Genomic DNA, 27932 nt, shown 5'->3' on the forward strand with positions numbered 1-27932 from the left:
TATAAATCCCACTGCAATCAATGTTTCGTCCCCTGGAAATTTCCCTCTTACACCGCCCCAGCCCCGGGACCAGTCAGCCTCTGCTCTGCGTTCCTGGCCTGCAGTTTGCTCCCCGGCCATGGTGCTGTACTTCCTTGATTCCCCTTTTACGCCCTTACACCCCCACCCGGATTGCGGTCCCCGAGCTCATAATGTACTGTCTTTCTGCTCAGGAACCCCACCCAGGACGCCCCGAGAAACCCCTCTACCCCTCTACCCTCTACCACCAGGAGACTCGTGAAAGCACTCTGCGGGGTTTGCGGCCCATCACTGGGGCGGGTAAAAGCTGCCTCTCCTCCCCTAGTAAACTCTAGACCCCATGCAGACAGGAACGTGGGGGTTTTACTGGTCACATTTTCCCTAGAACGGAGAAGATGCTCAGCCAAAGATTGTTGAATTAATGAAAACCCATAGGAGAAAAGGAGCTGTCTCCGGCCTTCAGCGCCCCACTTGGCCCCTGAGCTTTGGGCATGCGCAGATGAGATGGCCGCTGTCAGGCCCAGGGAAACCGGGATCCCGACCACAAGACGGGACTCCCTCTCCCGGCCCCAGGACCTCTGACAGCGGTCATGGTAGGGACGTCTGTGGTCCGCTCCCCTCCGACAACCACATTTTCAGGGCAACTCACCCAGATCCCCAAGCTGGGAACTTGGGAGTTTCTCTGGAGTCCCCTTTCTCCCCCATGTCTCTGCCTCCTCTCCAGACCACCCCCAGATTGTGTCCAACTCCGGCCTGATCCAGCAGGACCCCTAACTCCTCCACTCCCACCTAAACCTCAGGTGGCCCTTTACCTTGACCTTGTCCTTGCCTCAAGCACCACCTCTACCTGCCAGCCCCGCCCTGTCCTCCCATCACATCACGCGGTCTGCAGTTCCCCCAACCGGCCTTTGCACGCTGGGGCCTCTGTGAGTGCTCAGCATACCCCGGCCAGGTGTTCACAAGGCTTTACCAGATCAACCTGAGCGTATCCTGGTCCACGGACTCTGCTCGGCTCTTGCTTTTCTTCAAAGCCCCTCGAAGACACCAGTTTGCATCTTTCTGCCCCCTCAGGCGCCACACCCCTGCTCTGTGCAGAGCTTGGCACATAGGAGGTACCTGGTGAATGTGTGCTGTGGGCGGTCCTGTGTCTCCTCAAGATGTCCCGCCTTTCCGGGCGCTCCCAGTGCTCTCCTCCCCTCCCCTCTGGTCAGCTCCACCGTCCCTCCCGGAGGCCCGCCCTGTGCCGCCTGCCGGGCACAATCAAGCTGCTTTTCTCGGTCCCCAGGGCTTCCAAGCCGCATCAGTTAGTTGTTTGGGCAGATAGGCTGGGCGCTCGCGGGACAGAACCACTCACTGCTCTGAGTACACGTGGTTTACACAGTCGAATGCTCGATAAACGAGAGTGAATTTAGAACTGATGACTCAGGGGCAGACTGTTGCTCCCTGCCGCCCCCAAACTGTGAACTCACTACCCGCCCTGGAAGCCCTAGGAAGGACCACCTCGCCTCGCCAGGACTGCCGGGCTCTCAGCACGCATTGACAATCTATATCCTGATTTGACAATAAGTCACGAGAAGCCCGGGACCTAGAGACCGCCGTGAAGAAACGGGGCCGCTGGGGGAAGTTTTCACTTCTTGCATCTCTTTCGCCCGCGGGGCTAAGACAGAACCCCGAGCAGGAAAAGCCGGCTGGTTCCGGAGCAAGATCTGCAGCAATCCGAGGGCGTGCCCAGGGCTGGAGTCTGGCCCGGGCGGGGCGCGGCGGGGCGGGCCGGGGCGGGGCCTGGGCCGGGGCGGGCCGGGGTGGGGCCTGGGCCGGGGCGGGGCGGGGCGGGGCGGGGATGGGCGGGGCGCGCGTCCTGGGCCCGGTGGCGGCGGCGGCAGCAGCAGGCGGGAGCACTCGGGCCGAGCCATGCCGGCTGCGCGCGTGGAGTACGTCGCGCCCTGGTGGGTTGCGTGGCTGCACAGCGTCCCGCACCTGGGCCTGCGCCTGCAGCCCGTGGACAGCACCTTCAACCCCCGCGATGAGAGTTACCGGGAGGTGAGTGCGCGCCGCCCCGACCCGGGCCACGGCCGGCGCCCCAAGTTCCCGCACCACCCCGTCCCCACCCCCTCCCGGCCCGCCTCCCACCCTGCCCCGCAATCTCGTCACCCCTCTCCCTTTCTCCCCCGGGACTCTTGGCCACGGCGCTCCCGTCTGGGAACCTCGTGGGCCGGGGAAGCTGGAAACATGGGAGTTCTGCCAGCGATGGGGAACGGGGAGAAGGAAGGGCGCGGGGGCTGCGTGCGGGGCGTGGGGGCCGAGCGCCGGGGGAGGGGGCCTTTTGTGCCTGTACCGGCGGAACTCCCTCGCGCGAGCTGCGGGGATGCCAGGGGCGCCTCGCGCTTTTCTTCCGTCTGGAAGACGTCCCAGGACGGGCGCTCTCTTTCCGGGTGTCAGCGGCCTGGGAGAAGTTTGAGCAGAAACTGACTGGTCTCCCGAGTTCGACTCTGCAGCCCTCTTCCTCCCCAGCCCCTGCCCGCAGGGGGGGAGCCGCTGGCAGCACCTCTGCCCGGGCCTCTCCTGGACGGCTGCAGGGCTGGGGGAGGCGGCTGCGTGCGGGGCGGGGGTGACCAACCTCTGGTGCGCCCAGAGCCCGCAGCCACATGTGGGGATCTGGGGGAAGGGACGTGTCCCCGGTCAGCCCCATCCCACCCCAGCCTCACCCCCTGCTCAGTACGTACAACATAGAACAAGGCCCTGGATTTCTGGGGTCTTGACTTCTTGGCCGGCCACTCCTCTCATTCTTGCACTTCGGCCCTTTCCTTGCTCCTCGGGGCCCTTCCCTCTGCCCCTTCCCTCCGCCGTGTCTGTACTCCCGCTGGGGGAGGGGCTCCCCAGACCTCCCAGCCGGCGCCGAGCTTAAGATTCCCCCAGCCTTCTGAGGTCTGGCCAAGCCTGCTCCAGCCCCTGAGTCAGTCCACCGTTGGGTCAAAGATTCAGGCCGAAAAGCCTAGAACGGGTCCCATTTGTTGAGAGCTACCCGCCCATGTTGGGACTTTGACCCCTGGTGGCCTCTGCCTGCAGAGTGTCAGGTTCGCGGACATGATCTGCCCGTGTGGGGCAGGTTGGGGCAGAGCTGGGCCTCTGCTGAGTTCGGGAGGCTGAGGGGGAGGCTGAGCTGTTAGCTTTCCCCGACCAGCCCTTTCTTCTGCAGGGCCCAGGATCCTGACCAGGCAGGGCGTGCAGTGTACTGGGCTGGGGAGTCTAATAATAGCCCCTAGTGTCCCTGTCAACCTCAGGCCCCAGGCACTAAGTGCCTGCCCTTCCGGAAAGAGGAGAGAATCGGGACCCCTTCCTGCTGTCTGAGAGGCAGTTGGGTGGGTTAGCCTGGCTCTCTCCTCCTGGGCCCCTCCCGCTCCCAGCGCTCTGGCCCTGGAAGTCAGCGTTCCCTGAGAATGCGGCCGCCTGGGGATAGCTCCAGGGAATCTTCCGCTCCCAATGAATGCATGAAAAGAGGCGGATATGATTTCTGAGACAGCTGTGTTGTTGTTGGTGTGTGTGTGTGCACACGCGTGTGTGTGCGCGCCCCTGTCTGCTGATGTGTCCCCAACCCTGCCCTCAGATCCTGTACTGGGGGGCAGGGAAGGTCTCCAGCCATAATTTTCTTCTCTCCACGGGAGGAAATCTAAACTGGTTGGGTCAAGAAGACCTCCAGATGCCCGAGGGGTGGTGCTAGGGCTCTCCCCCACCCCAGTGGCCCCAGAGACAGCACCTGTCCCGCCAGCAGCTGTGGCAGGGCGGGAGTGGGGGGAGGCGGCACCTCCCCCACCCACTCAGTCCCCTGGAGAGGCGGCAGCTGAGCCAGAGGGACCCGCTCCCAGTCCCTGCCCCTCTCCTCTCAGGGTGTAGCCTTTGGCTCACGGTGCTGGGCACCAGATGACTCCAGAAGGCATCCCCTTCCTTTGGGTCCCTCTTCCTGGGCAGCTGGACCATGGCTCTGGGTGTAGTTAAGGGGGCTCCTGCTTGGTTAAGTCCTCCTGTTGTCTGACCATGGGTCCCTCTTGGAAGCTCCCTTCCTCCCAGTTGGCAGGCCAGTTAACATTGTGGATGGGGCACCTTCTGCTGTCAGTCATCTGAGTACTTAGCAAACATGATGGAGGCCAAATGTGCCAGACGTGCGGGTCACGTGATAACCAAGGCTGCCCAAGGCTCTGGCAGCTGAGGAGGTGGGGCTGTCTTGGGCTGGAATCCCCGTTTTATCACTTACTGTTGTCATGGCAGGTGTCCATACCTCTCTGAGCCCCACTTCCCTCATCTGCAAGTATTAGACGAGACATTCATGCAACCGGCTTCGTACCTAGAGGGTCCCAGAGCTCGTGGTAAGGACCTGTGGTACAAACCATTAGACGGGCTGCCCGTGGGGTTCAGTGATGTGTTCAGCGACAGTACCCTGTATCGGGCGATACAGAGGGAAGAGATTTTCTTCTACAGACACTGATCAGAGAAGAACTAACCCATGCCCCAAGTGTGAACGACACCGGCTGGTGGGGATGTGCGTGTGCGCGCTCACCAAAGACTCAGTGGGGATGGAAAGGGGCAGGTGCAGTCCCCGAGGAAAACTCAGGAGGGACCAGCTATGCAGGGATCTGGAAGAAAAAGGGGGTCCTACAAGAGTGGGTATGACAGGGGCGCCTGGGTGGCTCAATGGGTTAAAGCCTCTGCCTTCGGCCCAGGTCATGATCCCAGAATCCTGGGATCGAGCCCCACATCGGGCTCTCTGCTCAGCAGGGAGCCTGCTTCCTCCTCTCTCTCTCTGCCTGCCTCTCTGCCTACTTGTGATCTCTGTCTGTCAAATAAATAAAATCTTTGGGGGAAAAAAAAAAGAGTGGAAATGACAGACCCAGAATATCCTGAGCAAATTCAGCTCCCAGAACATTCCTGCAGAAGCAGGGGTTCCCACTCACTGTCTTCACTCTTGCGGAGCAGTGGAAGCCCGCCAATGTGTGATCCTTTCACCACCCACCCACCCCCACCCCCGCCAGTGGACGTGACCCTGTACCCCCAGCTCTAGGTTGTGTGTACAGAGGGGAAGCAGCCTGGACCTCCCAGCGTGAGTCTCTCACCTGGGATGGGGGAGGCATAGAAATGGAGAGAACCCTCCCCATCAAGGAGAGTAGGAAAGGACCCAGTAAGTTAGGGGGTCTAACGCACATGACTGGCCCCCAGCTGGCCAGGTGTCCACAGCAAGGACCTCTGGCCCTGCACCCAGCCGTGGCTCTCCCAGAACAAGCCACTGGAGTTCCCACCTCCAGCGGCCCGCACCACCCCGCTCCCCGCCACGGCAGAAAGACCAGGCGCCGAGGAACGGATGTGCGGAAACACCGAAAGGCCATGCAGATGTTAGCAGCTGCCTCTGCCCAAGTGTAGGAGCCACACAGGGCTTCCTGTTCCCCGGCTCCTTTCCAGCTTCCGTAGACTGGCCGTTCTTTGGGGACACGTGTGACAAGATAGAGGAGATGTTTTTAACTTTTTACGCTTAGACGTGTATTTTCATGTGTTAACCGGGTGGCTCAGCTCCTAGGCTCCCCAGAGTCCCGAGGGTGTCTTCAGGCCAGGGGAGGGGACAGGATGGGGCGAGCCCCAGAACTGTGGGGCTCCCCCCACCCCCGTTCCTTGGGGGCAGGTCTCAGGAGGAAAGGCCAGGCTGGGAGCCCAGCCGAGGAGCCCAAGTTGGATGAGGAAGCCCCATTCATCTAGCCTGCACACTGAGTCATGGTCATCGGACAATCACGCTGTGCCCCCCTCCCCTGCTGGGGGGCCACTGGGGGGGCTTAACCCTTTCCTCCCAAGTGCTTCCAGCTCCCCTCCCTGGGGTCTCGCCCCCAGGCCAGCCCACTCTCTAGCTGTCTCCTGACCCCTTGGGTGGGGGTGGGGACTCCCACGGCTGCCCTCTCCCGCGCCTAGTGCAGAACCCCCTCGTGGTCAGCGTTCCCAGCGTGCGTATCCGTCAGTCCCGTCCCAGCCTGGGCCCTGGTTTCTTGCTCTGGGTTTCCCATTACAAAGTGGCAAACCAGAACTAATTGAAGTCACTTGGCTGAGGGCGGAGGCTGGAGCCCAGGCCCCGTTGTGGAGCCGTGGGCACGTTGTGGAGCCGTGGGCACGGTGGTGGCTCGGCGCCGGGCGGGGCAGGGAGGGGGTGGCTGCTGGGCCCTGAGGTGGTCAGCTGCTTCCCCGGCTCTGTCCGAGCAGGCGACCTGTGAACAGAGCTCCCAGCTCCCTTGGGAAGAGAGGTTTGCTCTCCCCCACCCCCACCTGCCACGCACAGGGGGACTTGCAGAGTTAATTAGGGGCAGGAAAATAATGGCCTATTAGAGGTTGGCAGGTGACACCACGTGGTGGAAGGGGGTGGGGGTGGGCTTCTGCTGTTTGGGCTACTGCTCCCTCCGCCCTCCTAACTCCTTCCTCCTCCTCTCCGCTCCCCAACTTCCTCCTTTCCCTCCCTGCCCCCAAACCTGCCCCCCCTTGTCACCCAGCACTGGTGTGGGGGAGAGATCCAGAGGTGAACTGCTCACCCAAAAGCCCTGTTGGGCTTCCCAGGCCCCGCCTCTCCCTGCTTGAGGCCAGCTGCCCAGGTGGGGAGGCCGTGCCCTCCGGACTGGGCTGGTAGGGGGCGGGGGGTGTCTGAGAGCACAAAGTAGGGGAGCGGCCACACAGACGGAGGGCGGCAGCTGGCCGAGCTCTGGGGGGACTGACAGCCCCAGCCCTCTTGGTGGTGCTTCCTCGGGGGGGGGGGGGGGAGCATGGCATAGTCCCAGATTTTCCTGTTTGGGGGAAGACTGAGACTGCCCACACCAGCGGGAAGTCCAGGGTAGCTGCGGGGAGGTCTGGACACAAATCACTCCTAGCGTATACAAAAGGTCCATCCAGGTTTTGTTGCCTTTTTTTTTCTTTTTATTTCATTAGGAGCAACTTGTAGAAAAGTGCGCGCTCTTTTATTTTTTTTTAATTTTTAAATTTTTTTTTTAAGATTTTATTTATTTGAGACAGAGAGAGCGCAAGGGGGCAGGCAGAGGGAGAGGGAGAAGCAGGGAGTGTGACGCGGAACTTGATCCTGGGACTCCAAAATCATGACCTGAGCCGAAGGCAGACGCTTAACCGACGGAGCCACCCAGGTGCCCCAGAAAGTGCAGTTTTAAGTCTCCACCTGAATACGTGTGTGAGAAAAAACAGCCTGACAGAGTATTCCCGACCCCCCAGGAGCCCCTCACGGTCCATCCCTTCGCAGAGGAGTTTCCTGTGCGCACCTGTCACTCACCGTAGGTGCGCTCCTCTGACTGCGCCGTGTGTCTGCCATTTGGCTCGTCTCCCCCACCCGCCCGTCTGTGAGATCCCCCGCGCCGCCGTCTGTGGCCGTGGCTTTCTTCCCGTGGCTGCCTGGTATTCCTGCTTCTGACGACCGTGCGGTGTGTGTGTCTGTTCTCTTGTCAGTGGACACTTGTGTCCTCTCTGCTCTGGGGCTGTTACCAGGGTATTGAGCTTCTGGGGACATTCAGGGTCGTATCCTGGGGGGGGACACCGGCCTCTTTTCTGTAAGGTAAATGACCAGGCGTGGCCTTGCTGGCTTGTGGGGCAGGGGCATTGCGTAGTGATTGGCCTATTAGTTAGGGGGACCCTGAGTTTTAGCAGCGGGGTCTCGGGGGCCTGCACAAGGTTGGCCAGGATACAGCCTGGCATGTCTGAGTCAGAGGAGGCCCTGGAGAGTGGGGCTCTGCTAAGCGAGTCTTTGAAGAAAAGCTTAAGCTTATGGAAAAAGTTTGAGAAAGTCTGTGGACGCTCCTTGGCGCCCCCCAGACTTGCGGGACACTGACCTCCTGGGATCATGTCTAGACGTCCTTCTGGGCCCAGAACAAGGCTTGAGACCCTGCATTTCTAACAAGGTTCTGCATTCTCAGAGAGGCCATACTGTGCTGGGTCCGTGAACTTCACTTTGCGTAGCGAGCGCCTGTCATCCGGCTCTTCGTCCTCCTTGGCCGGTTTCACCTTGGCCTGGGGCTCCAGGGCACTCCGGTGAGGGTCGTGGGGACAGGATGGTGGCGGCTCCTTTCCACCTTCTCAGCAGGGTGGGGGGCCTCCTGCCCCGGTCACAGGACAAGCCCAGTGCTCCAGGCAGAGAGCCCTGGCCCCGCCACACCGTGAGGACATCAGGGACACTTCCGCTGGGCTCATGTGTTCAGGTTCACTGGGGGCAGCCACACTGCTGAAGGGGGAAGGCAAAGCCACGCCACGCACCTCCACCATCCTGGCTCCCAAATGAGCCGCCTCTCCCGCCCTCCTCCGGGTTGTCCCTGCCACTTGGGCCACTTGTCCGTGAGGCTCAGAAGCCTGCAGGTCCGGGCGACAGGAGGAGTAGATTGAATCAGGGCTCCAAAGGCCAACCCGAGCCCTCACAGACCTGGGACGGGACAGGGTGGACCCAGCAGGTGCCTCACCACGGTGAGGCTCCGCCCCGCACCCCCCCACCCCCCAAAAGGGACCCCGGCCTGAGGACTGCAGAGCCCAGCCTCTTTTTTCATGGCTGTCTCCTCTGTGAAGACGCTGCCTCACTACCACCAGCACCGGGTTCCCCAAAACAGGCTCCCACCCCAGCAGAGCAGACCAGAGCGCCGGGGGCTGTGGAGCCGGAATCACCGGCGGGCACGTGGGGAGCAGTGTGAGGCTGACTGACGGCCAGGTCCAGCCCTGGCCGGCGGCCACCAACCCTGGTGCCATCTGGTGTCCATCTGGCTGCATCGGGAGACTGGAGGGCAAGGAGGGGGGTGCCTCTGGGCCTCGCCTTGCAGGACCCCGAGGTGCTCTGCTGGTCTGAGGCAGCCCCTCTTGCCCTCTCCAGAATCGGGGCTTGGCTGCTTCCCCTGGCCTGTGGGGACGGCTCTCCCTCTCCGGCTTCAGTGAAAGGGACCCCATGGTACATGTTCTGACCCTGCCCCTCCCCACCAGCCCTCCAGCCCAGAGCTGCCTTCTTGTTGCTCTGGAGGGACCCCAGCATCTAGAACAAGGCTCAGAGGAAGCGGGTGCACCAGGCATCTTCCTGGCCCTGTCCCAGGTTCCTCTCAGCTTCCAAAACATCCTGCCCAGACCCGGTGTCCTCCAGGAGGCCACGGCCCCCAGACCCTTGTCTGTCCTGCAGCCACACGGCTCACCCCCCACAGCTGCCGGCTGGCGGTTCCTGCCCGGTCCCTTGAACGGCTCAGAGGAGCTCTTCAGGCAGGGCCTGGTCCGGATCCTAAACTGCCAGCCGGGGCCCAGCCTCGAGCTGCTCCTTCTCCCTCACCTCTGCCTCAGCAGCCCAGACCGCATCCACTGTTCTCCCGGCCTCTGCCCACCCCGTCTGCATGGAAGCGCGTTCTGCCCCCATGCCCCTGCCCAGCCCGAGCGCCAGGCATGGTGTGTTTGAGAGGAGGAGGAGGGAGGAAGGGCAGAGGAGGGGATAGAGGCTACCCCCAGCCCCACGGGGAGCTCGGGACCCCAGCACAGGGTGCTTCTCGAACCCCACCGTGGGGCCGAGTTCTGACCCCGGGCCTCTCTTCAGTCACTGCTGTTCCTGGGGCTGGTGGCCGCCATCTGCCTGGGCCTCAACCTCATCATCCTCACGACTTACGTGGTCTGCGTGTGCTGCTGCAGGCCGGACGAGGCCGTGCAGACCAAGCGGCGGGACTCCTGCTGTATCACCTGGACGGCGGTGGTGGCCGGGCTCGTCTGCTGGTGAGTGTCCCCATGCACTGGGCTTGGTGTGTGGCTCGGGTGGGGCGGGGGGGGGGTTCTCCAGTGCCCACCGTGGGGGGAAATCAGGAATACAATGGGCCTGATCGCCAAGGTCTTCCTGGGTCTTCCCCCCAACCCTAGGGGCCCCTCCTGTCTGGCCACATTCTCCTGTCCAAGCACTGGGTACTGTGACAGCAGAGACTTTCCCAGGGTGAAAGCTGTCCCTTTCCCCACCCAGTAGCAGGAGTCAGATGGGTGGGGTGGTGATGAGGGTCTCCCCAGTGTGCCTGTGTCCCGGTGCAGTGCTGGTCAGCCTGGCGGGGCATGCCTAGCAGACCCGGACAGCCTTCCTGGACAGAGGGGGATGTCGGCCGTTTGGGTCCTGGGACCTTCCCGGCTGCTCTGCAAGGTCAGAGAAAATTTGACTACAGTCTCCATCCAGTCCATTCGTCTCAAGAGATCAGTAGCTCTTAGTGTCATCCTCTGGGCCTTCTTTGCTCTGGACAGCGAATGAGGGTTCCTGACCCCATGTGAGAGCCCACGTTGCCCAGACAGGATCCGCACGCTTGCTGGCTCTGTTTTCTGGAGGTTGTGTTGTTCTTGTTCTCGTGTCCACAGAGGTTTTTTCCAAAGCCTCAGATCCTGCCGTGAGATGCTCCTGGGGGTGGTCACTGTCGAGGGGCAAAGACCACTTGCTAAGTGCCTGTTGCATCCAAGATCCCACAACGGGACTTGGCCCTCTGTCTGGGCAGCAGGACGGCGGGGGCGGGGGGGGGCAGGCGGGGCACAGCGGTGCTGGGAGTGACGACGCCCGGGCCGTTAGCCTCACTTCACTCCTGGGTTTCTTCTCCGTTAGCACGTGCTCCCAGCCCGGCCTGTCCTGCTGCATGAGGGTCACCTAAGCCAAGATAGGAAGGAGCCGGAAGCAGCGTCGTGGTCGTGCCAAAGCGCTGAGTGCTAGGGCTGGGTGGAGGATTGGCGGGGGGAGGGGGGTGGACAGGCCGCCGGGTCCTAAATCATAAACAGAAAGGAAGGAGTTCTAGTCAGGAGTTCAAAGACAAGTCTGACTCCAGCAGAGAGGCGCTCCCACGAAGTAAATGGAATAAAAGCCTCCCCCGGGGGGTGGGCAGGGAGAGATGGGAGACAGCGAAGCAGCCAGGAGTGCCTTCTACACGGCCAGCCCTCTCCGTGTGAACTCGGATTTTTTTTTTTTCAAAAATGCTGCAAATGTCAGAAGAATACTTCGGAAGAGTAAGAACGACTTTGGAGGGCCAGTTCCAGTAAGTAATAATTACCGGCCGTTTCAGGAAAACTCAGAACAGAAGGAACACATGTGGCATGATTCATTCTACAAAATTCTACAGGCTGTTTGCACCAGGCAAGCGCGAGTCTGCGGGAAGCCCAGGCACTAATTCTGCCTTCTGTGGTTCTTGGCGTATTGGGAGAGGCGGAGAATCACACATTTGATTTGAGTAATTACAAACTAAGGAGTAAGTTTGGAAGAAAAGAACCAACATAAAGGCGATGGTGTACTTGAGTTGGGCGTTCCTGGCTCACGGGCACCAAGATCCATAGGATGACCAGGCAAAGGTGGGGGCAGGGTAGGAGGAGATAACTTCAGGCAGAAGAAAGAGGAGAGTGTGCAAAGGTCCTGTGGCAGGAGGGAGCAGAGGACATTTTAAGGAACTGAAAGAAGCTAGTGTGGCTAGAGCAGAGAGAGCAGGTGAGGGGCTGGGCTGCTACATGGGGTCTTGGGGATCAGCCGTAAGTGGAATAGTCACCAGTCATCTTTGCTGGGGTTGTGCTCAGATCAGAATGAGCTGGGGGGGAGAGTCCTGGAAAGGGAGTAGAAAAGGCAGAAGTAGAGGGAGACCAGGGGAGATTGGGGGGGATCGGGAGGACTTGTTGAGCTCTGACAGTTAGGATCCTGGAGAAGAGGGGAGATTCATTCCATCGAAGAAAGTCCCAACAGTAGGTTCCCCAGACAGTCAGCGGTATAGGAGGAGAGCTCCTCGTGCCCCTCTGTGTGGGAGACAGAATTTTATCCCTGGGAAAGATATTCTGTCTTTTCCCTCAAACAGAACAGTCTGTGTGGCCCAGGCAGGACCGATGACGCCCAGAGGGAGCTGGGAGGTCCTCATTAAACAGCCAGGGCGATTTCCGGTCTTGAAAGACCAGGTGCCCTCCTGGGCCAGCTCCATTAAACCCAGACTAGGGGAAGGCAGAAAATGAGAATACCTCCAGGCTCAAAAACAGGGCAAGGGATGGAAATGCTTTGGCTTGACGCTGAATCCTCAGAAAACACTAGATCAGGACACAGAGAACTAGAGGGGGTTATAGAGAAAGTTATAAACACAAGGAGTCAACAAGAGGCATTTGTCAGGGTATAATAAAAATTTGTCCAAAATAATAAAGTCACCAGCTAGAAGCTTCTAGAACTCCAGGGCATCTCACGTTCAAGCATCTCGGCTGGACGTGTGGTCCCGCGGGCGCTGGGGAGAGACACCGACTGGACAGTGGTGCGGTTCAGTGGAGTCAGAACGAGTTGAACCCGCATTCTGGTTGAAGGCACAGAAGACTCGCAGGACACCAGACTGTCACCAGCGCGTGTCCCCGTCTGCGTTACACACAAGAACAGAGCAGCCTCTGTGCACAGGCTGCCGTGGGCGCGGGGGGCAGCACCCCTTACCTACACTGATAACAGGCACTCGGGGTGACTCTGCCCTGTGGTCCACGGACCCCTTCCCCAGAAACACCGTGCTCGGGGCCGAGCCCATCCTAGGAGGAGATTTCTCTAAAATCTCAGGGTTCCATCCTAGACTCTTCCTCGTGAACAGAAAAAGAAGACGTGTAAATGTGTGCACGTGTGCATTCGTCTCCCCACCCCCCGGCCCCGAAGTTAGTGTTCTGGATGAAGAGTCAGCAGGCGGCTTAGTGAACCTCCAGATGTGCGCCCCCCACCCACTCCCCCGTCCCTGGTGGCGCATGTCGGATGAAATACAGCGGATGATGTAGGCGAGATTCGAGATGATTTGTCCAGGCTGGAATGTTGGATGGGTACCAACTCGATGCAGTTTCACAGGGATAGATTTTAAAAGTTCTGCTTTTGCTTAAAACAAGAATTAGTGCAGTGCTACAGGAAGGAGGAGAGGCTGGACTTGGCGGCAGTTCCGGCGAGGAAACCCAGGGGTGTTGTAGACCACGGGGTCAGCGGGGCGGAGAGGGGGTGCCAGGGCTTAGCCGCCCAGTCCTCCGAGCTGGATAGACACCTGGCCGTGGAGGCCTCACCCAGAGTGACAGTGACCAGCTGGAGGAGGGTTTGAACCTGGTGGACCGTGATGACAGAGACTGGGGTCTGGATGGAGGACACGCATCCAACTTGGAGAGCAGGAGGGACAGGGGACGCGGAGCCACATTTGGATGTCTAAGGGGCATCCCATAGAATTGGAGGCTTATTTTGGGCTGCCCCCAAGGACAGTCAAGAGACAGAAAGTAGGCTTCAGCTCCGTGGAGGAAGGAACTTTCTATCAGCTGACCATCCACCTCGTGGGTGCTGTGAGGAAGCAGAGGGGAAGGGTAGAGAATAGGGAAGGTCCCCAGCTCCTGGAGGTTTCAGGAGAGACCTCGGTGGTCCCCGAGCCTCCCCGATGACAGTCACCTGGGGAGCTGGTGAAGGTGCAGGTCCCAGGTCTACCGCAGCAGAATCCCAAAGTCCCCAACAGTGGTCTTTGCTGCCTTTGGAGCTGCTGGGCTTGAAGACAGTAGTAGTATTCCCGGCCCACAGGAAATGTGCTATAGAGCTAGTCAGCCAGGCCAGGGACAAGGTGGCCGTGAACCTTCACCCCTCCCCCCGGGTCACCTCCCACACCCCCAGGGAATAGCTCCTTAGGCAAAAGTCCACTTTCCATGTGTGTTTATAGCAGCTTTATCCGTAATCACCAAAACTTGGAAGCAACCAAGAGGTCCCAACGGGCGAATGGGTACATACACTGTGGTCCGTCCACAGAGCGCTGAAAAGAAAGGAGCTACTTAGCCGTGGAAAGACATGGAGGGACCTTGAATGCGTATCACTCAGTGGAAGACGCCAGTCTGAAGAGGCTCCATGCGGGGACTCCAGCCACAGGACGTTCTGGAAAAGGCAGAACGATGGAGACCATAGAAGGATCGGGGGGTTGTGGGGAGGGAGGGGTGGATAGGTGGAGCACGGGTTTTTAGGGCAGGGCAGCTACTCTGTAGGATACGGTAATGGTGCACGGGTGCCATACATTGGCCCAGACCCACGGAACGAACCAGAGCAAGGGTGGTGGTCCTTAGCGGGAACCGTGGACTCTGGGGGATAACGACGTGTCGGTGTTGGCGTATGAGTGTATGAACGTGGTGAGGAGTGGTGGGAACGGAGGTGGCTGTTAGGGCGGCAGGGGCTGTGTGGGAAATTCTAGACCCCTACTCAGCTGTGTTGTGAATCTAAAACGGCTCTAGGGGCCCCTGGGTCTCTCTGCGAGTTAAGCATCCAGTTCTTCATCTCAGCTCAGGTCTTGATCTCAGGGCTGTAAGTTCAAGGCCTGCGTGGGGCTCCACGGTGGGCATGGAGCCTACTGAAATTCATTAAAATAAAACAAAATAATAAAATAAAATAACGTCTGCTCTAAAAAATACTGTATTTAAAAAACAACGTTCTCTTCTGCGTGTCACTTCTAACCTTGGGGTCTTGCCTGTAGTGCTGCGGTGGGCGTTGGTTTCTATGGAAACAGCGAGACCGACGACGGGGTGTACCAGCTGATCTACTCCTTGGACAACGCGAACCACACCTTCTCCGGGATAGATGAACTGGTAAGGCGCCGGGCCCGGCCGGGTGCAGCCCGTGAGGTCAGTGTGCTCAGAACAAGGGCCCCAGTCACATCCGACCCAGCTTGGCCCCCCGGGGGTGGGGGGGGCAGGACTCCCCTTGGGGCTGCCATTGGTCCTGCTGGGAGTAAACAGGCGATTTCTGCTCTTCAGGCGGGGAGGGGTGGTGAGGACAGGGGCGAGGACAAAGGCGGACTGGGTCCTGGGGGGTCCCGGAGGCAGCCGTGGAATCCAGCCCTGTGGACTCCGGGAGGGCTGAGCCTTCCCCCCCCCACCCCCGTTTGTCCAAGGGCAGACCGAATGAGGGAAATCAGCCCCACGCTGTGCTCTGTTTGCTTCAGCTGCTACATGTGGAGTATCATGGGGTCCAGACAAGGTCAAGGTGTGAGTCTTTTCAAATCCAAGAGAAACAGCCCAAGGGGTGGTTCAGCGAGGTGTCGTGGCGGCTCTGGCTTCCGGCTGGGGACTCAGGACGGGGGACTGTGCCGGCTGGCCAGAAGGGGTATTGGCCTTTTAGGGCAGGAGCCACTCTGCTGGGCATCTGGCCTGAGTGAGAGACCAAGGGGGAGAGGTTTTCTCAAACACCGACCTTGGCCTCTTAGACCCCAGGTGGTTGTCACCTTCATCATGAGGGGCAGGTGTTTGGGGCTGGTTCCCAGGTAGACCCCATACCCGCAGGAGCCGGGCTTCAGTGGAAAAGGCAAAAGGCAGTTTTCCACACTGTTCCCCGTCCCCTCTGGACCAGGTCCCCAGCCGCGGCTGGGAGGGGGCGGCGACCTCAGCACATGGCCAGTTTATGTCATCGGGCAGCCTCAAGCCCAAAGTCCAGCCCCAGCCAGAGCATTTGGACACTGCCCTGGTACTTGTTAGAAGAGGATTCTGGAAGAGGATTCCACCTCATTGCCCCCTCCTTCTCCCTAAGCTCCTCTAAGGCCTTAATCCATCAGCAGCCCTGGGGTGGGAGCAGGGGGGTGGGGGGGGGCACACCTTAAAGGGGACTGTCCTGCTGCTCCTCCGGACCCAGGAAGGCTGCCGATGGGGCTCTGGCCTCAGGGAGAGGCCTCCTGGGGAGCGGACCCTCACAGGCCAGGCCGGGGTCCGCCTGTCCTGCAGCCCGTGCCTGCTGGTACCCATTGCTGGGAGACTGAGTCGTCCAGACACTGGGCAGAGGCAGTTCTGTGGGGCGAGGTGGGGGCAGCTGGGATGGGGAGCTGAGGGCAGCCTCGAGGCTCAGTATGGCCTGAGCAGCCCTGGAGGCATGGGAGGGACCTCACCTTCAGGGTCCCCTCCGCCCTACCTCTGCCCTGGAAGGGAAGGGGCTCTGGCCTCTAGGCTCTACCTCCTGCCCTTCCCCCACCCACCAGCACCAGACCCACTAAGAGGAGAAACCCAGCCCCGAAAGGGGAGTCCCCTGCCTGCGGAGGCCCCAGAGCCATGACCTGCACTGCTTGACTCATGACCACTGTAAGGAATGGCCCTTGTCTCTCCTGAGGAGTAAGGAGAGAGAGCCCCAGGGCCATCCTCATGGGAGAGTTTGGGTTGTTTGTGTCCTATCCCGTGAGATGAGAATGGACAGGGAAACAGCTAGAATGAATCCCCAGGATGGCCTGTCCACCACGAGGGCTGAGTGAGGGCTCCAGGCCAGGTCTGGACATTCTAAGGCAAGACCCACGTCTCCGAACTCCATGTTCCCAAAGGGAAGAAGTCTATGTGTCCCTGGCTGTCAAGCCCCTCATTGTCTCTGAACCAAGTCTGGAAGTCGCAGGAGTCCCAGGGTTTTGTGATGGTCGAACCAGCTGGGAGCTGCCTCCATCCCGGTGAGGACCATGGCCTGCTTCCCCTGGGTGAGCCAGGCATTTTCTCCCGGCAGAGAGACGGAGCTCTGGGCCCTTGCTGGGTGGGACCTGAGAAGTTGGTTTGGGCCTCGGGGAGGGCACCCGACACTCTGGGTCCCCAGGGCTGCAAGGGAGGCGGCAGCCTTTGGAGGGATCCCCAGATCCGAGGAGTGAAGGCCAAACACCAGAGAAATGGTGTTCAGTGAGATAATGTAAGTGAAAGTGCCTGGTAATCTACAAAGTCCCCCCCAAGTCGGGGTCACTATGACAATGCGTGTCCTTATTATAATTACTGTCATGATGTGTGTTCCTCTAATCACCCTGAAGGAAACAGGAGGCTTGGGTTTGTGGGGCAGGGGGAGGGCAGGACTGGAAGGACAGGTCAGAGTCAGGGGAACCCTTCAGCGCTTCCCTTCCTGGACCAGAAGCCCCACACCTGCACCCTTGCACCCTGAGGGCCCTGCCGCTGTTCAAGGCTCAGGGATGCCTGGCAGGCTTCTGGATCAGCTGCACGCTTTGATTTGCGGGGTCAGAAAGGGTCATTTGGGAGTGCCAGGTGGGTTCTTTCTCTGGCCCAGTGCCCCCCATCCACCTCCCCTCCTTCAGTGAGCGGGGCCTGGGTTTCGGCGAGTGACTCACACAGGGGACCAGGCATACCTCTAACTGCTCAGGGTCTTAGCTTAAAGGTCCCCAGGAGCTTGGCTGACTCAGCTCTGAGCCACACGTTCCAGTGGCCAGTGTGGCTCCTCCGGGCTCTCACGGGAGAGCCAGCAGCAAGCCTGTGGGCAGCCTTGGGTGAGGAATAGGGCATGGCGGGGTTGCATTCATGTTGCAGGATTGGCCACCAGTGTGTTCTGGAGCAAGAACCTGAACCCGGGTGTTCTGGTCTTCGCTGCTCCCTTCGGGATCTGAGATGGGGTCCCTCCCCAAACTGGCAGAGGGTCCACGCCTCTGTCCCCTAGTATGGCCGCCCTTCTAGAAAACCCCAGAAAGTAGAGAAGCTTCCTCCCCACCTGGAGGTTTTCAGACTTGAGCGTGTATCCGAATTCCCCGGAATGCTTGATCAACACAGATCGCTGGGCCCTCCCCGAAGTTTCTGGTTCTGGAAGTCTGGGACAGGGCTGGGAATTTGCTCCTGGTCACCCTGTTGCCGGTCCAGGGACCGCACCTGGAGGACCACTCCTCCATCCTGGGGAGACGAGGGCTCCCGCACCTGCTTGCTCGCCCCACCCCCCCCACCAGCCTGAGTCGCTGAGCTGTCCCTCTTGTGCACAGAGCCCTTCCCCAGGGGAGTCTCTGCGGCATCTCCAGGGCCGCCCTGTCTCTTGGGGGCCCCAGGGAACCCTTTGAGGACCGGCGGTGGAGTGGGGAACAGGGGGCTGTACGTAGGTCAGTGTTACGGTTTTAATTTTTGTTTGCTCGTTTATTTCCTTTGAGAGGACATCAGGAGGGAAAAAGAGGGCCTGGCAGATGTTTACTGGCTTTGGTTGTTTTCAAGAAGAGGCTTAAGAAATGAAGAAGTTAAAATCATGAGCTAGGGAAGGAGAAGTCGTCTTGCGGAAAGACATTGTTAGCAGCCCCTTGCTCCAAAGTTCCTCGTATATAATACAGGAATATAAAAAGACCCCGATCTCAGCACTTAGTAACGGTGCCTTTCGGATCAATGGTTCTAAAGCACTTGTATGTTGATCTCATTGAGCTGAAAGGAGAGTTGATTGGGGTGATCGTTGTTATGACTTTTTTCTTCCGCATGAAGCCAGAAACAGCCCAACCCCGAGTATCTCTTAGGCCTTACCCAGCGTGTAAGAACGGAGAACAAGCCTGGAAATGGAACAAGCTGCTGACATTGAAAAAACAAAGCCAAACAGAACAAAGAGGGCCGTTCTCTTGTCTGGAACCGGGCACCCGCAGAGGAGCACAGATGTGAAAGGCCACAGAGGTGCCATAGAGTCTCCCTAACGCACCAGCAGCAGAGTTGGTCACGGGGAGTGTCGTCTCTGAGGCCTCTCAGGGCTGCCTGTGGGATGATGCCCCTCGGTGACATTTTATCTTCCTTCCAGCCCCAGGGGAGGATTAACGCCGCCTTCCAGCCGGTGGTACCTGTCGGTTTGGTGCGACAGTTTCGGCAACAGAGCCTTTCTTTTTTTTTTTTTAATTTTTTTATTTGTTTATTTACAGCATAACAGTGTTCATTGTTTTGGCATCACACCCAGTGTTCCATGCAGTACGTGCCCTCCCTATTACCCACCACCTGGTTCCTCAACTCCCCCCCCCCCTTCAAAACCCTCTGGTTGTTTTTCAGAGTCCATAGTCTCTCATGGTTCATCTCCCCTTCCAGTTTCCCTCAACTCCCTCTCCTCTCCATCTCCCCATGTCCTCCGTGTTATTTGTTATGCTCCACAAATAAGTGAAACCATATGATACTTGACTCTCTCTGCTTGACTTACTTCGCTCAGCATAATCTCCTCCATTCCCGTCCATGTTGCTACAAAAGTTGGGTATTCATCCTTTCTGATGGAGGCATAATACTCCATCGTGTATATGGACCACATCTTCCTTATCCATTCATCCGTTGAAGGGCATCTTGGTTCTTTCCACAGTTTGGCGACCGTAGCCATTGCTGCAATAAACATTGGGGTACAGATGGCCCTTCTTTTCACTTCATCTGTATCTTTGGGGTAAATACCCAGCAGTGCAATTGCAGGGTCATAGGGAAGCTCTATTCTTAATTTCTTCAGGAGTCTCCACACTGTTCTCCAAAGTGGCTGCACTAACTTGCATTCCCACCAACAGTGTAAGAGGGTTCCCCTTTCTCCACATCCTCTCCAACACACGTTCCAAAATCTTGCTAATTTTGGCCATTCTAACTGGTGTCAGGTGGTATCTCAATGTGGTTTTAATCTGAATCTCCCTGATGGCTAGTGATGATGAACATTTTTTCATGTGTCTGATAGCCATTTGTATGTCTTCGTTGGAGAAGTGTCTGTTCATATCTTCTGCCCATTTTTCGATATGATTATCCAACAGAGCCTTTCTTGCCCTTGCTGCCGGCACACAGGCTCAGAGCAGGCTTGATTGGAGGGGCGAGCTGGGGGTTCTCAGGCCGTGTCCCTGGGTCCGGCAGGGACCCTGCGTCTGGATTGTTTGGAAGCACCTCTCCAGGACCAGGCCGTCCTTGGGCTCCTGGTTGGAAAGCCAAAGACAGTCACCACCTTTGTCCTTCCCTCTGTACCTTTGGAAAGAAAGTCGCTTCCTTCCTTCTGGAGCTCCCAGCTCCAGGCCCTTGCAGCGCAGCCAAAGGAGGGAGCCTGTCCATCCACCTGGCAGGACGGACCTGCCCCAGGGTGGGGTGGGGGCAGAGGCGGGGCCCAAGTCCCCAGAGCAGGGGCCGACCTCCTCCAGCCACATGTCCAGGCTCTTCCAAGGCAGGATCGGTCCGTCTATGTCATTTCAAAGTGTCATTGTTCTGGCTTCACGCAGGCTCCGGAGGCCGGGAGCTGTTGCTGGGTCCACAAGAGAGCCTTTCTCTTGGGAGGTGTTTAGAAATCCCACTGTGGGAACAGAAGGTCTGGTAGCAACAGAGGAACTTTTCCATTCAACGTTCTATCCCTTGGTCCGAAAAAGAATTTCAGATCCAAGGTGTTTCAAGTTTTAAGGGAATCCTCTTTAAGGAAGCAAAATGGATTCTCCTGTCTGTTTCCCCATCTGGGAGCCCCGGTCCTGGTTTCGACCGGGTCAGGCCTGCCCCCCACCCTGGTACAGGGATGTGAGGGCTGGGGGACGGCAGGACCTCTCTGTCCTCCCGCGGCTTGCACGCCTCCTCCCCCCCCCCCCTGCGGCTTGCACGCCTCCTCCCCCCCCCCCTGCGGCTTGCACGCCTCCTCCCCCCCCCTGCGGCTTGCACGCCTCCTCCCCCCCCCTGCGGCTTGCACGCCTCCTCCCCCCCCCCCTGCGGCTTGCACGCCTCCTCCCCCCCCCCCCGCGGCTTGCACGCCTCCTCCCCCCCCCCCCCTGCGGCTTGCACGCATCCTCCCCCCAGAGGCCAGATGCACAACCCTGGCCCCTCCGCAGGTGTCCGGAACCACCCAGAAGATGAAGGTGGACCTCGAGCAGCACCTGGCCCGGCTCAGTGAGATCTTTGCAGCCCGGGGCGATTATATCCAGACGCTGAAGTTCGTGCAGCAGATGGCGGCCGACATCCTGGTCCAGCTCTCGGGGCTGCCGGTGTGGAGGGAGGTCACCGCAGAGCTGACCGAGCTGGCCGACCAGACTGGCTACGTGGAATACTACAGGTGAGGGCCTGAGGGAGGGCCGGCGGGGGCGGGGGCGGCTTTCTTCGTCCCAGCCTGCGTCTTGGGGTCCAGGCAGGGCCTTAGTGAGCCATTTCTGGGACCAGAGGAGAGTGTGTGCTGAGTGGTGGGTGTCCAGAACCGCCTCCTGGGGCAGGCCGGCCCCAGAGACCCAGAAAGGGGCAGATGAGGGGCGGTGTGCCAAGATCCCGTGCGAGAGGCTGAAGTTGGCCTCCAGGGACCCCTGGAACCAGCATCCTTCGTGGCTGGTACTGGGTAGGATGCCAGTGGTTTACGGGGATTGTGGGGCGAGCTTCCCTACACCTGCAGGCTCGGCCACGGGTGCAGGGGTCTGCATGGAGCCTCCCTTGATGACAACTTCTTAGCAAACCCAGAGGTGCCCCAGCTTCTCGTACCTAGAGAAGCCTAAGGGGTGGGAGGCGGACGGGCACCACACCACCTTTGCCATACTCAGAAGTACAAACTCGAACCTCTGTAAGCTTTGGGAGTCCGTGCGCATCTCCCCTGCCCTCCCGTGCCCCAGACCCCATCCCAGGTGAGGGCGCTGGACACAGGCCCGCTGACCAGGGACTGGCTGCCTCCCTCCGTGGGCGGCATCTAGGGAAGGTCACTCTGGGGAGAGCCAAGGAAGGAGGCGGCCGTCTGGGCTTTCGGGGACTCCCGGCCGAAGGGGGACTTAGGCCCCCCAAGTGCACATCTCTCTGCCGCCAGGGCCCAGCGCCTTGCACGGAGGGAGGGGCGCCCTGGCGAGGAAGGGGTAAATGAGTCCTGAAGAGCGAGTATCCGCTCTTTGGACCCACCCCTCCCCCAAATGCACTGGTTCCCCTTCAGGCCATTTAGCAAAGGTCAGAGTCTTTACCCGCCCTGTTGCACAATTTACTCTGGTTTTCTAGATTCGTTTCTCCTTTATGAGAAAACCCCACCCCGGGCTGACTAAGAAGGACACAGAGGAAATGCTTCTAGTGGGACCCCAACTCGTCCAGGGCTCTCCCTTCCCCCCCAGACAGGATTAAGCCGGATCTTGGGAAGGGAAGCTCGTGAAGTCAATCCCCAGCTCTGGCGGGCGCTCCCCACTCCTCGGTGCCACACCCCACCCAGCCCCTGCATGCCCCGGGTATCACGGATCCAGTTTCCCACCAGACTTTTCCCTTTTTTTTCTTTTGCTCACGTTCAAAACGGTCTTTCTCCCCAGCCACAGAAACTCCTGATTCCGAGGATGGGTTATGACTCGTGACCTAAAAAAGTGGCATCAGATGAGTCCTGTGACCTGAGGCCATTCTTCCTCTCTGAGCATGTGAAAGCTTAGTCCCCGGGGGTCAGGGACAGGTGGAAAGTGGGTGCCCATGTTGACCCTGCTTTTCTCCGTGAGCGGCCCTGGAGTGGGACCGTGTATCCTTAATGGCCCCCTGTGGGCAAGAGACTCTGACAGAGTTGGAATAAGTCAGTTTACGTCTCAAAAGGAACTTATTTTTAAGGTGATTCCATTAAAAATGGGCAGCGGGGTGGTGACGGCGTATCAGCTGTTTTCTGTGTGGGTGACCGAGGGGTGCCCTCTGACCCCCGTCCCAGCTCCCTTGTTCAGGTTGAGGCAGAAAAGGCTCAGTCCGAGGACATTAGCGCCAGTGGGCCCTGAAAACCGATGGTGTTCTGTGCCTTCCTCCCTCCGCTGTTTGCCAGCTTCTTCTCTCCCGTTGTCCCAGGACAGAGAGGGGCCTCATTCTTCGAGCTCACCAGCCTGAGGGGCTCCTCCAAACAGACTCCCCATCTTTGCTTTCCAGATGACTCTAGAGCAGAGACATCCAGCTAAGCTCATATTTTGGGGGCACTTTTATACAAGACCTGGCTAAGTATTGGAGGCACTAAAAAAAGCCAAGCCTCTCTGAGAGGCTCAAAAGGGGTGTGACCAAGGCGCCTGCGGAGGCCGGATCCAGGAGAGCCTCGGGAATCAGGGCCCGCGCAGCTCATGTTTCTTGGAAACGCGCCCCAGGTCATCTCTGGGCTCCTCTGGGAAAACACATCCGCCTCGCAGAGCTGTTTCCAGGAACTCCTTACAACACGAGGTGCGGATGCGGAGAAAACACAGAAACACGATCGTGGAGAGTGAGTGAGAGGTGATCCTAACCTGATTTCTTGCTGGCGTGCACCGCAGGGAGAAAGGCAGTAAGAAACCTGTAGGTTTGAAACATGAAACCGGAATTTTGAGAGGTCCCTGGTGGTTGGCCGTGTCTCCTGCAGGAAGACTCACAGAGGAGGGGGAAAGTCCAGAATTCCTGGGCTCGGCTGTCCTCCCACGGGCCTCCGTCTGTTTTCCAATCTGCGGAATGGGGTCGTAGTTTCTGAGGCCCCTTCCTGCCCTGACTCCGATTCTAGGAAAACTGGCTCCTTGGTGGAACGGGGGTCTCGGTTAGCGCCCTTTCTTGGCACTCAGCCTCCACTCACAAAGATGGAAAGAACCTGGCTTGGCTGCCGGGGGCCTCCGCGTGCTCCCTCCCTCTGGGAGCTTCGTCCTTTCATACAGCTGTTGTTGTTCCCACCCACACTCCCAAACTCCTTCTCACTCTCCTAATGGTGTTAGTGAAACACTGCTGGAGAGGAGGGGTCCCTGAACTTAACTGGCTCTTACATCAAGAGAAATCATAATGATCCAAAGGCTTCTGTCTCCAGGGGCTTGGAGCAGTCCCTTCTGTCTGTCCCCGCTGCCTCCTGTGTCCACAGGCTGCTAGGTGAGCCTGGTGCTCACGGCTAAGGCCCTCTCTGGGGATCCCGTGTGGAAGAGAAAGGAACTCTCGGGGCTTTGCTTGGGACCGCATCAATGCCTTTGGACTTTAAGCCCGGCGGATTCCTCAGCCCCTGCTTTGGAGAAGCAGGAAAGCGGGGACTTGAGATCCCTGGGTGGCATGCCTCATTAACCTTTGTACTTAGTGAACATTCAACTTTCCACCCAGCCCTGAGAAGGTTCCATCAGTAAAAATTTGGAAACTGAGGCCCAAGGGAGGGAGAGGCAGCTTGTCAGGGTCTGCCCGCTGGTGTGCGACGGCCTTTCCCCGTCAGTGCAGCCTGGGGGTGGGTGGGGGGCGGGCAGATAGGCCCAAGGAGTCAAGGAGTGAGGGATTTCCCTGGCACTCCCTTGCCCCCCCCCCCCGAGCTCCCTGGTGGTCTGGGAATGAGCCCGACCCCGCGTCCGGGCACCCCGTACCTGGCACAGATGTTGCTGAGATGAACCTGTGTGTCCTAAGCAGTGGGTCCCAGGCAGCCGGGAGGGTGAAATGGGAGGCCTGAGGGAGGCCAGGCTGAGCCTTCACCGTGGACGTGGGCATCTTAGGGGCTTTCTTAGATCCATGGACGTAAATGTCAGGCTGATGCCGGTGAGTGTTCTGAAAGCAGCAGGAGGGTCCGGAGGGGTACCCGTGGGAGGCTGCAGAGACCTCGTAGGCCCATTCTGTCCAGTGTGTGGCCACTAGCACACGTGGCATGGGCTTGTAAATGAATTAGAAGCAGCTCAGATGAGACACAAGTCTCTTCCGTTGCCCGGACCACGTCTCCACTGCCCCGAGCCGCGCATGGGCAGGGCCAGATGGACTGGGCAGCGCAGAGATCTGGAACGTGCCCGTCACTGCAGGAAGTTCTGGCCCGCAGTGCTGGTTTAGATGCTCGGCCTGGGTGGGGAGCGTGACCCCTTCGTTCAGGCACAGTCGGGGGTGCAGCCCTGGGAGTCCCTGAAGCGCCCGTCTGCCATGCGTACTGGTCCTTCCCGTCTGAGACAGGGTGTGCAGCCTCGTCTCCCACTCGGTTGCTGGCTTGGGGCAGCGCGCCACAGTGAAGGGTCAAGCTGGCCTGGGGCCTGCTGTGCAGGCATCCCCACTGGGCACTGCTGGGCACCGGTGCAGTGATGCACCCCCCCCACCCCTGACCGTCTCTCCCCATTCACCCAGATGGCTTTCCTACCTCCTGCTCTTCGTCCTGGACCTGGTCATCTGCCTCGTCGCCTGCCTGGGACTGGCCAGGCGCTCCAGGTGTCTCCTGGTCTCGTGAGTATCCCTGCATGCGGGCCGGACAGCCGGGGTGGGGGGGGGCGACAGTGTCACCGTGAGAGAGAGATGGGGGCCTGGCCAAGCTCTGAGCGTGTGGTGGGGGCAGTGGCCGGAAGCCGCCCTCTGAGCCCTCCTCGGCCGGCAGCGGAGGGAGACAGCAGCCGCCAATGCAGCATCTGGACACCTGGCAAGGACTGGGCTTTGCCTCCATGTGTCCTACACGTCGCTGGGTCTGGCTGCTGAGCAGCTGAAGGAATGGGGCCCAAGCGTGAGAGCCTCCAGGGTCTCTGATCAAGCCTTCCTCACAGCCTGTGCTCTCGCGACTGTGGCTTTGCAGCCCAGGGACCGATGCTCCAGGCACTGGGCTCTCTACCTCTCAGCCCGCAGTCAGCAGTGGATAATTAGGGACCGCCAGAGTCTCGGGGGCCATGGGGGGACAGGCTGGTGGCTCAGAGGAAGGATACTGGAAGGTGGTGGGGTGACGGCCCTCCCAGGGTTCCCGCCTGCCAGCCTGCGCCTAGATCCCACTGCCTGTGCCTCTCTCCCAGGGTGCTGTGCTGCGGGGCGCTGGGCCTGTTCCTCAGCTGGACGTCGCTCGCTGCTGACAGCGCAGCCGCTGTGGTGAGTCGGGGTGGGGGTGGGGGTGGGGGGTGGTCCAACCAGGACCGTCTGTCTGGAGGCATGTTGAGGTGTCCTGTCCAGAGTCCCCAGGGCAGGGCCGGCTTCCGGTCTCTGTCCCTAACCCAGACTCTCAGAACCGAGAGAGCTTAGATCAGCCTCACCAGTCCCCTTGCCCTTCCTATGGGGACAGAGGCCCAGAGAAAGGAAGAGGCTTACCCAAGATCATGAGGTATTTGGGGACAAGGCCAAGATGAGAAGCCTGATTCCTGATCCCTTTCCCATCCCATTGGCCCATTCTCAGCTGCAGCTTGTGACGCCAAGCTTGGAGAACCAGGTGACTCTGTGCGCGTGAAGAACTGACCCGGTCTGATGGGGATGGGCGGGGTCTCAACCCCAGGCTGGCGACGCCTCGGGCTCCCAAAGCACCCCCTTTGGCCGCCTTCCCCGGGCATTGGGAACGTGGAACGTGGCGTTTAGCTTCCCTTCCGTCCCCGTGCCTCGGACTCGCACACACGGCCTGAAACACAACGGTGTTACTTTTTGGATGTGGTACCCCAGAATGTTTTTAAAATACATGTAGGGTGGGGGATGCTCCCTGTGTAGGTAGGTTTGGTAGTTGAGAGACCCGGCGCTCAGGTGAAGCCGCGCGCACGTCTTGGATTCAGCAGACTCTGGCTCTGTGGCTGTGGGCCGCGCCGGGTGTCCGAGGATGCAGACACCAGGACACGATGTTGGCTCTTGACATGGGCTCGGGCTGCAAAGGAAGGCTTGTCGGCAGCTCACTGGGATCCCGTGAGAATGGATACAGGGAGACCCATGCTGCCTGTGCGTGAGTGTGTGTGTGAGTGAGTGTGTGAGTCGGGGGGAGCAGTCAGGATTTACGAGGGGATTTCGGGGAACCCCTGCCGGATTCAGGGGCCACAAAGTCAGCCCATGGCCTGCATCTGTGCGTAAAAGAACGAACGAGGACTCTACCTGAAGCCCTCTCCCCAAAGTCACACCTTGCCCGGGGACTTGGGGCTGGTCGGTCGCTCTGGCCTGAGGCAGTCTGCCTCCACGGGGGCCCACCCTGGCGCCGCCTGGCTCCCAGCAGCTTCGGGCAGAGTTTGTCCTGTAGGGAGACAGGCTGGGGGGTGTCCTGTTTTCTTCCCTCTGCCCACTGCGCGGTGTCCACTTTGGGTGCGAGGGAGAACTAGCCAGGCATGAGCCTACATCCCCAAGGGCTGCCCCCCCCCCCCAGAATCAGGGAAGGGCAAGACAGGAGGGCCCAGGTTGTGCCGCAGAGGATCCTGGGTCACCAGCAGCTGAGCGCGTACCCAGTCCAAGGGACCGGCTGCTGGTCCGAGTCACTCGCACAGCTGCGGGCCAGCCGCCTCTCCTTTGGGGACGCATGTGAGCACGGGGAAGCCTGCAGGAGGCCAGCTCTCCGGGGGGCTCTCCTGCCCCTCGCGCAGCCTCTGCCTTCTGGAAGCAGGGGAGGCCTCCAGCTTGCCACCTTGAGCGGCCCTCGGGGAGCCAGCTTCCTCCCGGAGGCTCTTCTCCCTCACCCCTGGCTGCGGTGTTCAGGGGGACCAGGGGCCATTGAATCTGCCAGCTGGGCGCCTTGGGCTGCCAGTACACTGGCGAGGAAGGCCGTTTCCCTAATTGTTGAGTCAGGCCTGTGTGAGAGAGGGCTGTGAGGGAGCTGAATGCGCCTTTGAGAGGGCTGCCGGCCCTGCTGCATTCTAATGGGAAGTGGGGTGAGGGCGGGAGGCAGGCGGGAGGCAGGCAGGGTCAGGCTGTTGTGGAAGCTTTTGTGTGGTCCTGCTGTCCCTGCCCTGGGAGGCCTGCTCTCTTTGAGCGCTGTGGGGCCCCTTTGAGGACAGACGCTGAGCCCCTCCCAACCCGTCCCTTCCCAGTCCCGGAAAGAGGACCTCCTCGAGGAAGGCGCTCCGCCCCTGGGAATCAGCTCCCAGTGGGAGTCTGGGGAGCTGAGCTCTGGGCTTTGGCCACCCTAGCCGTGCTGCCTCCCGCCTCGACCACCGGCCCTGAGAGGAGAGAAAGCGCCAGAGAAGAAAGAAGGGAGCAGTGGAGGCTGGGGACGGGGTCGGGGCGGGGGGTCATCCAGACACACTGGGACAGCCAGGCAGTTCCCTGCAAATCCAGCCACCCAGAGGGAGGACGGGCCCCCCTGACTGAGTCAGGGTGAGGGAGTAGGAGGGAGGCCTCTGGAACCTCCTGCCTGGTCTGTGTCCCCCCACCTTGCCCCTTCACAGTGGGGAGCCCCTGGGGAAGTTCTGAAGCCCTCCAGACCTCAGTTTCCTCGAGTGTGAATGGAGAGAAGTGTAGCCCTTGCCCCAGAGGGATCGGGTGGGGCGGTGAACCCCCGGGAGGCATGCGGGAAATGGCCAATGAGCTGTAACCTCGTTGTTGGCCACGCGTTTATGTTGCTACATGAGGGGCGCAGGGGGACGCCTCCAGACCTCACCTGTTCTCCGGAGCTGCCTCCGCTGGGCTGGATCCTGGGCATCTCTGTCTGTGCTCCGTGC

At 59.8% G+C, this 27932-nt stretch overlaps 1 protein-coding gene across 1 annotated transcript in view; it reads left to right on the forward strand.

Annotated features, from left to right (window-relative positions):
* Positions 1 to 1814: 1814 nt before the first annotated feature.
* Positions 1815 to 27932, forward strand: part of TTYH2 (tweety family member 2) — a 37838-nt gene continuing 11720 nt past the window's right edge. The window contains exons 1-6 of the mRNA XM_045984556.1: positions 1815 to 2058; positions 9590 to 9762; positions 14481 to 14592; positions 20514 to 20734; positions 24685 to 24780; positions 25332 to 25404. Coding sequence (XP_045840512.1) covers positions 1930 to 2058; positions 9590 to 9762; positions 14481 to 14592; positions 20514 to 20734; positions 24685 to 24780; positions 25332 to 25404 — 804 coding nt within the window. The 5' untranslated portion in view covers positions 1815 to 1929. The remainder of the gene's footprint in view (positions 2059 to 9589; positions 9763 to 14480; positions 14593 to 20513; positions 20735 to 24684; positions 24781 to 25331; positions 25405 to 27932) is intronic.

The sequence above is a fragment of the Meles meles genome, chromosome 18, assembly GCF_922984935.1.
Source record: "Meles meles chromosome 18, mMelMel3.1 paternal haplotype, whole genome shotgun sequence".
NCBI lineage: Eukaryota > Metazoa > Chordata > Mammalia > Carnivora > Mustelidae > Meles > Meles meles.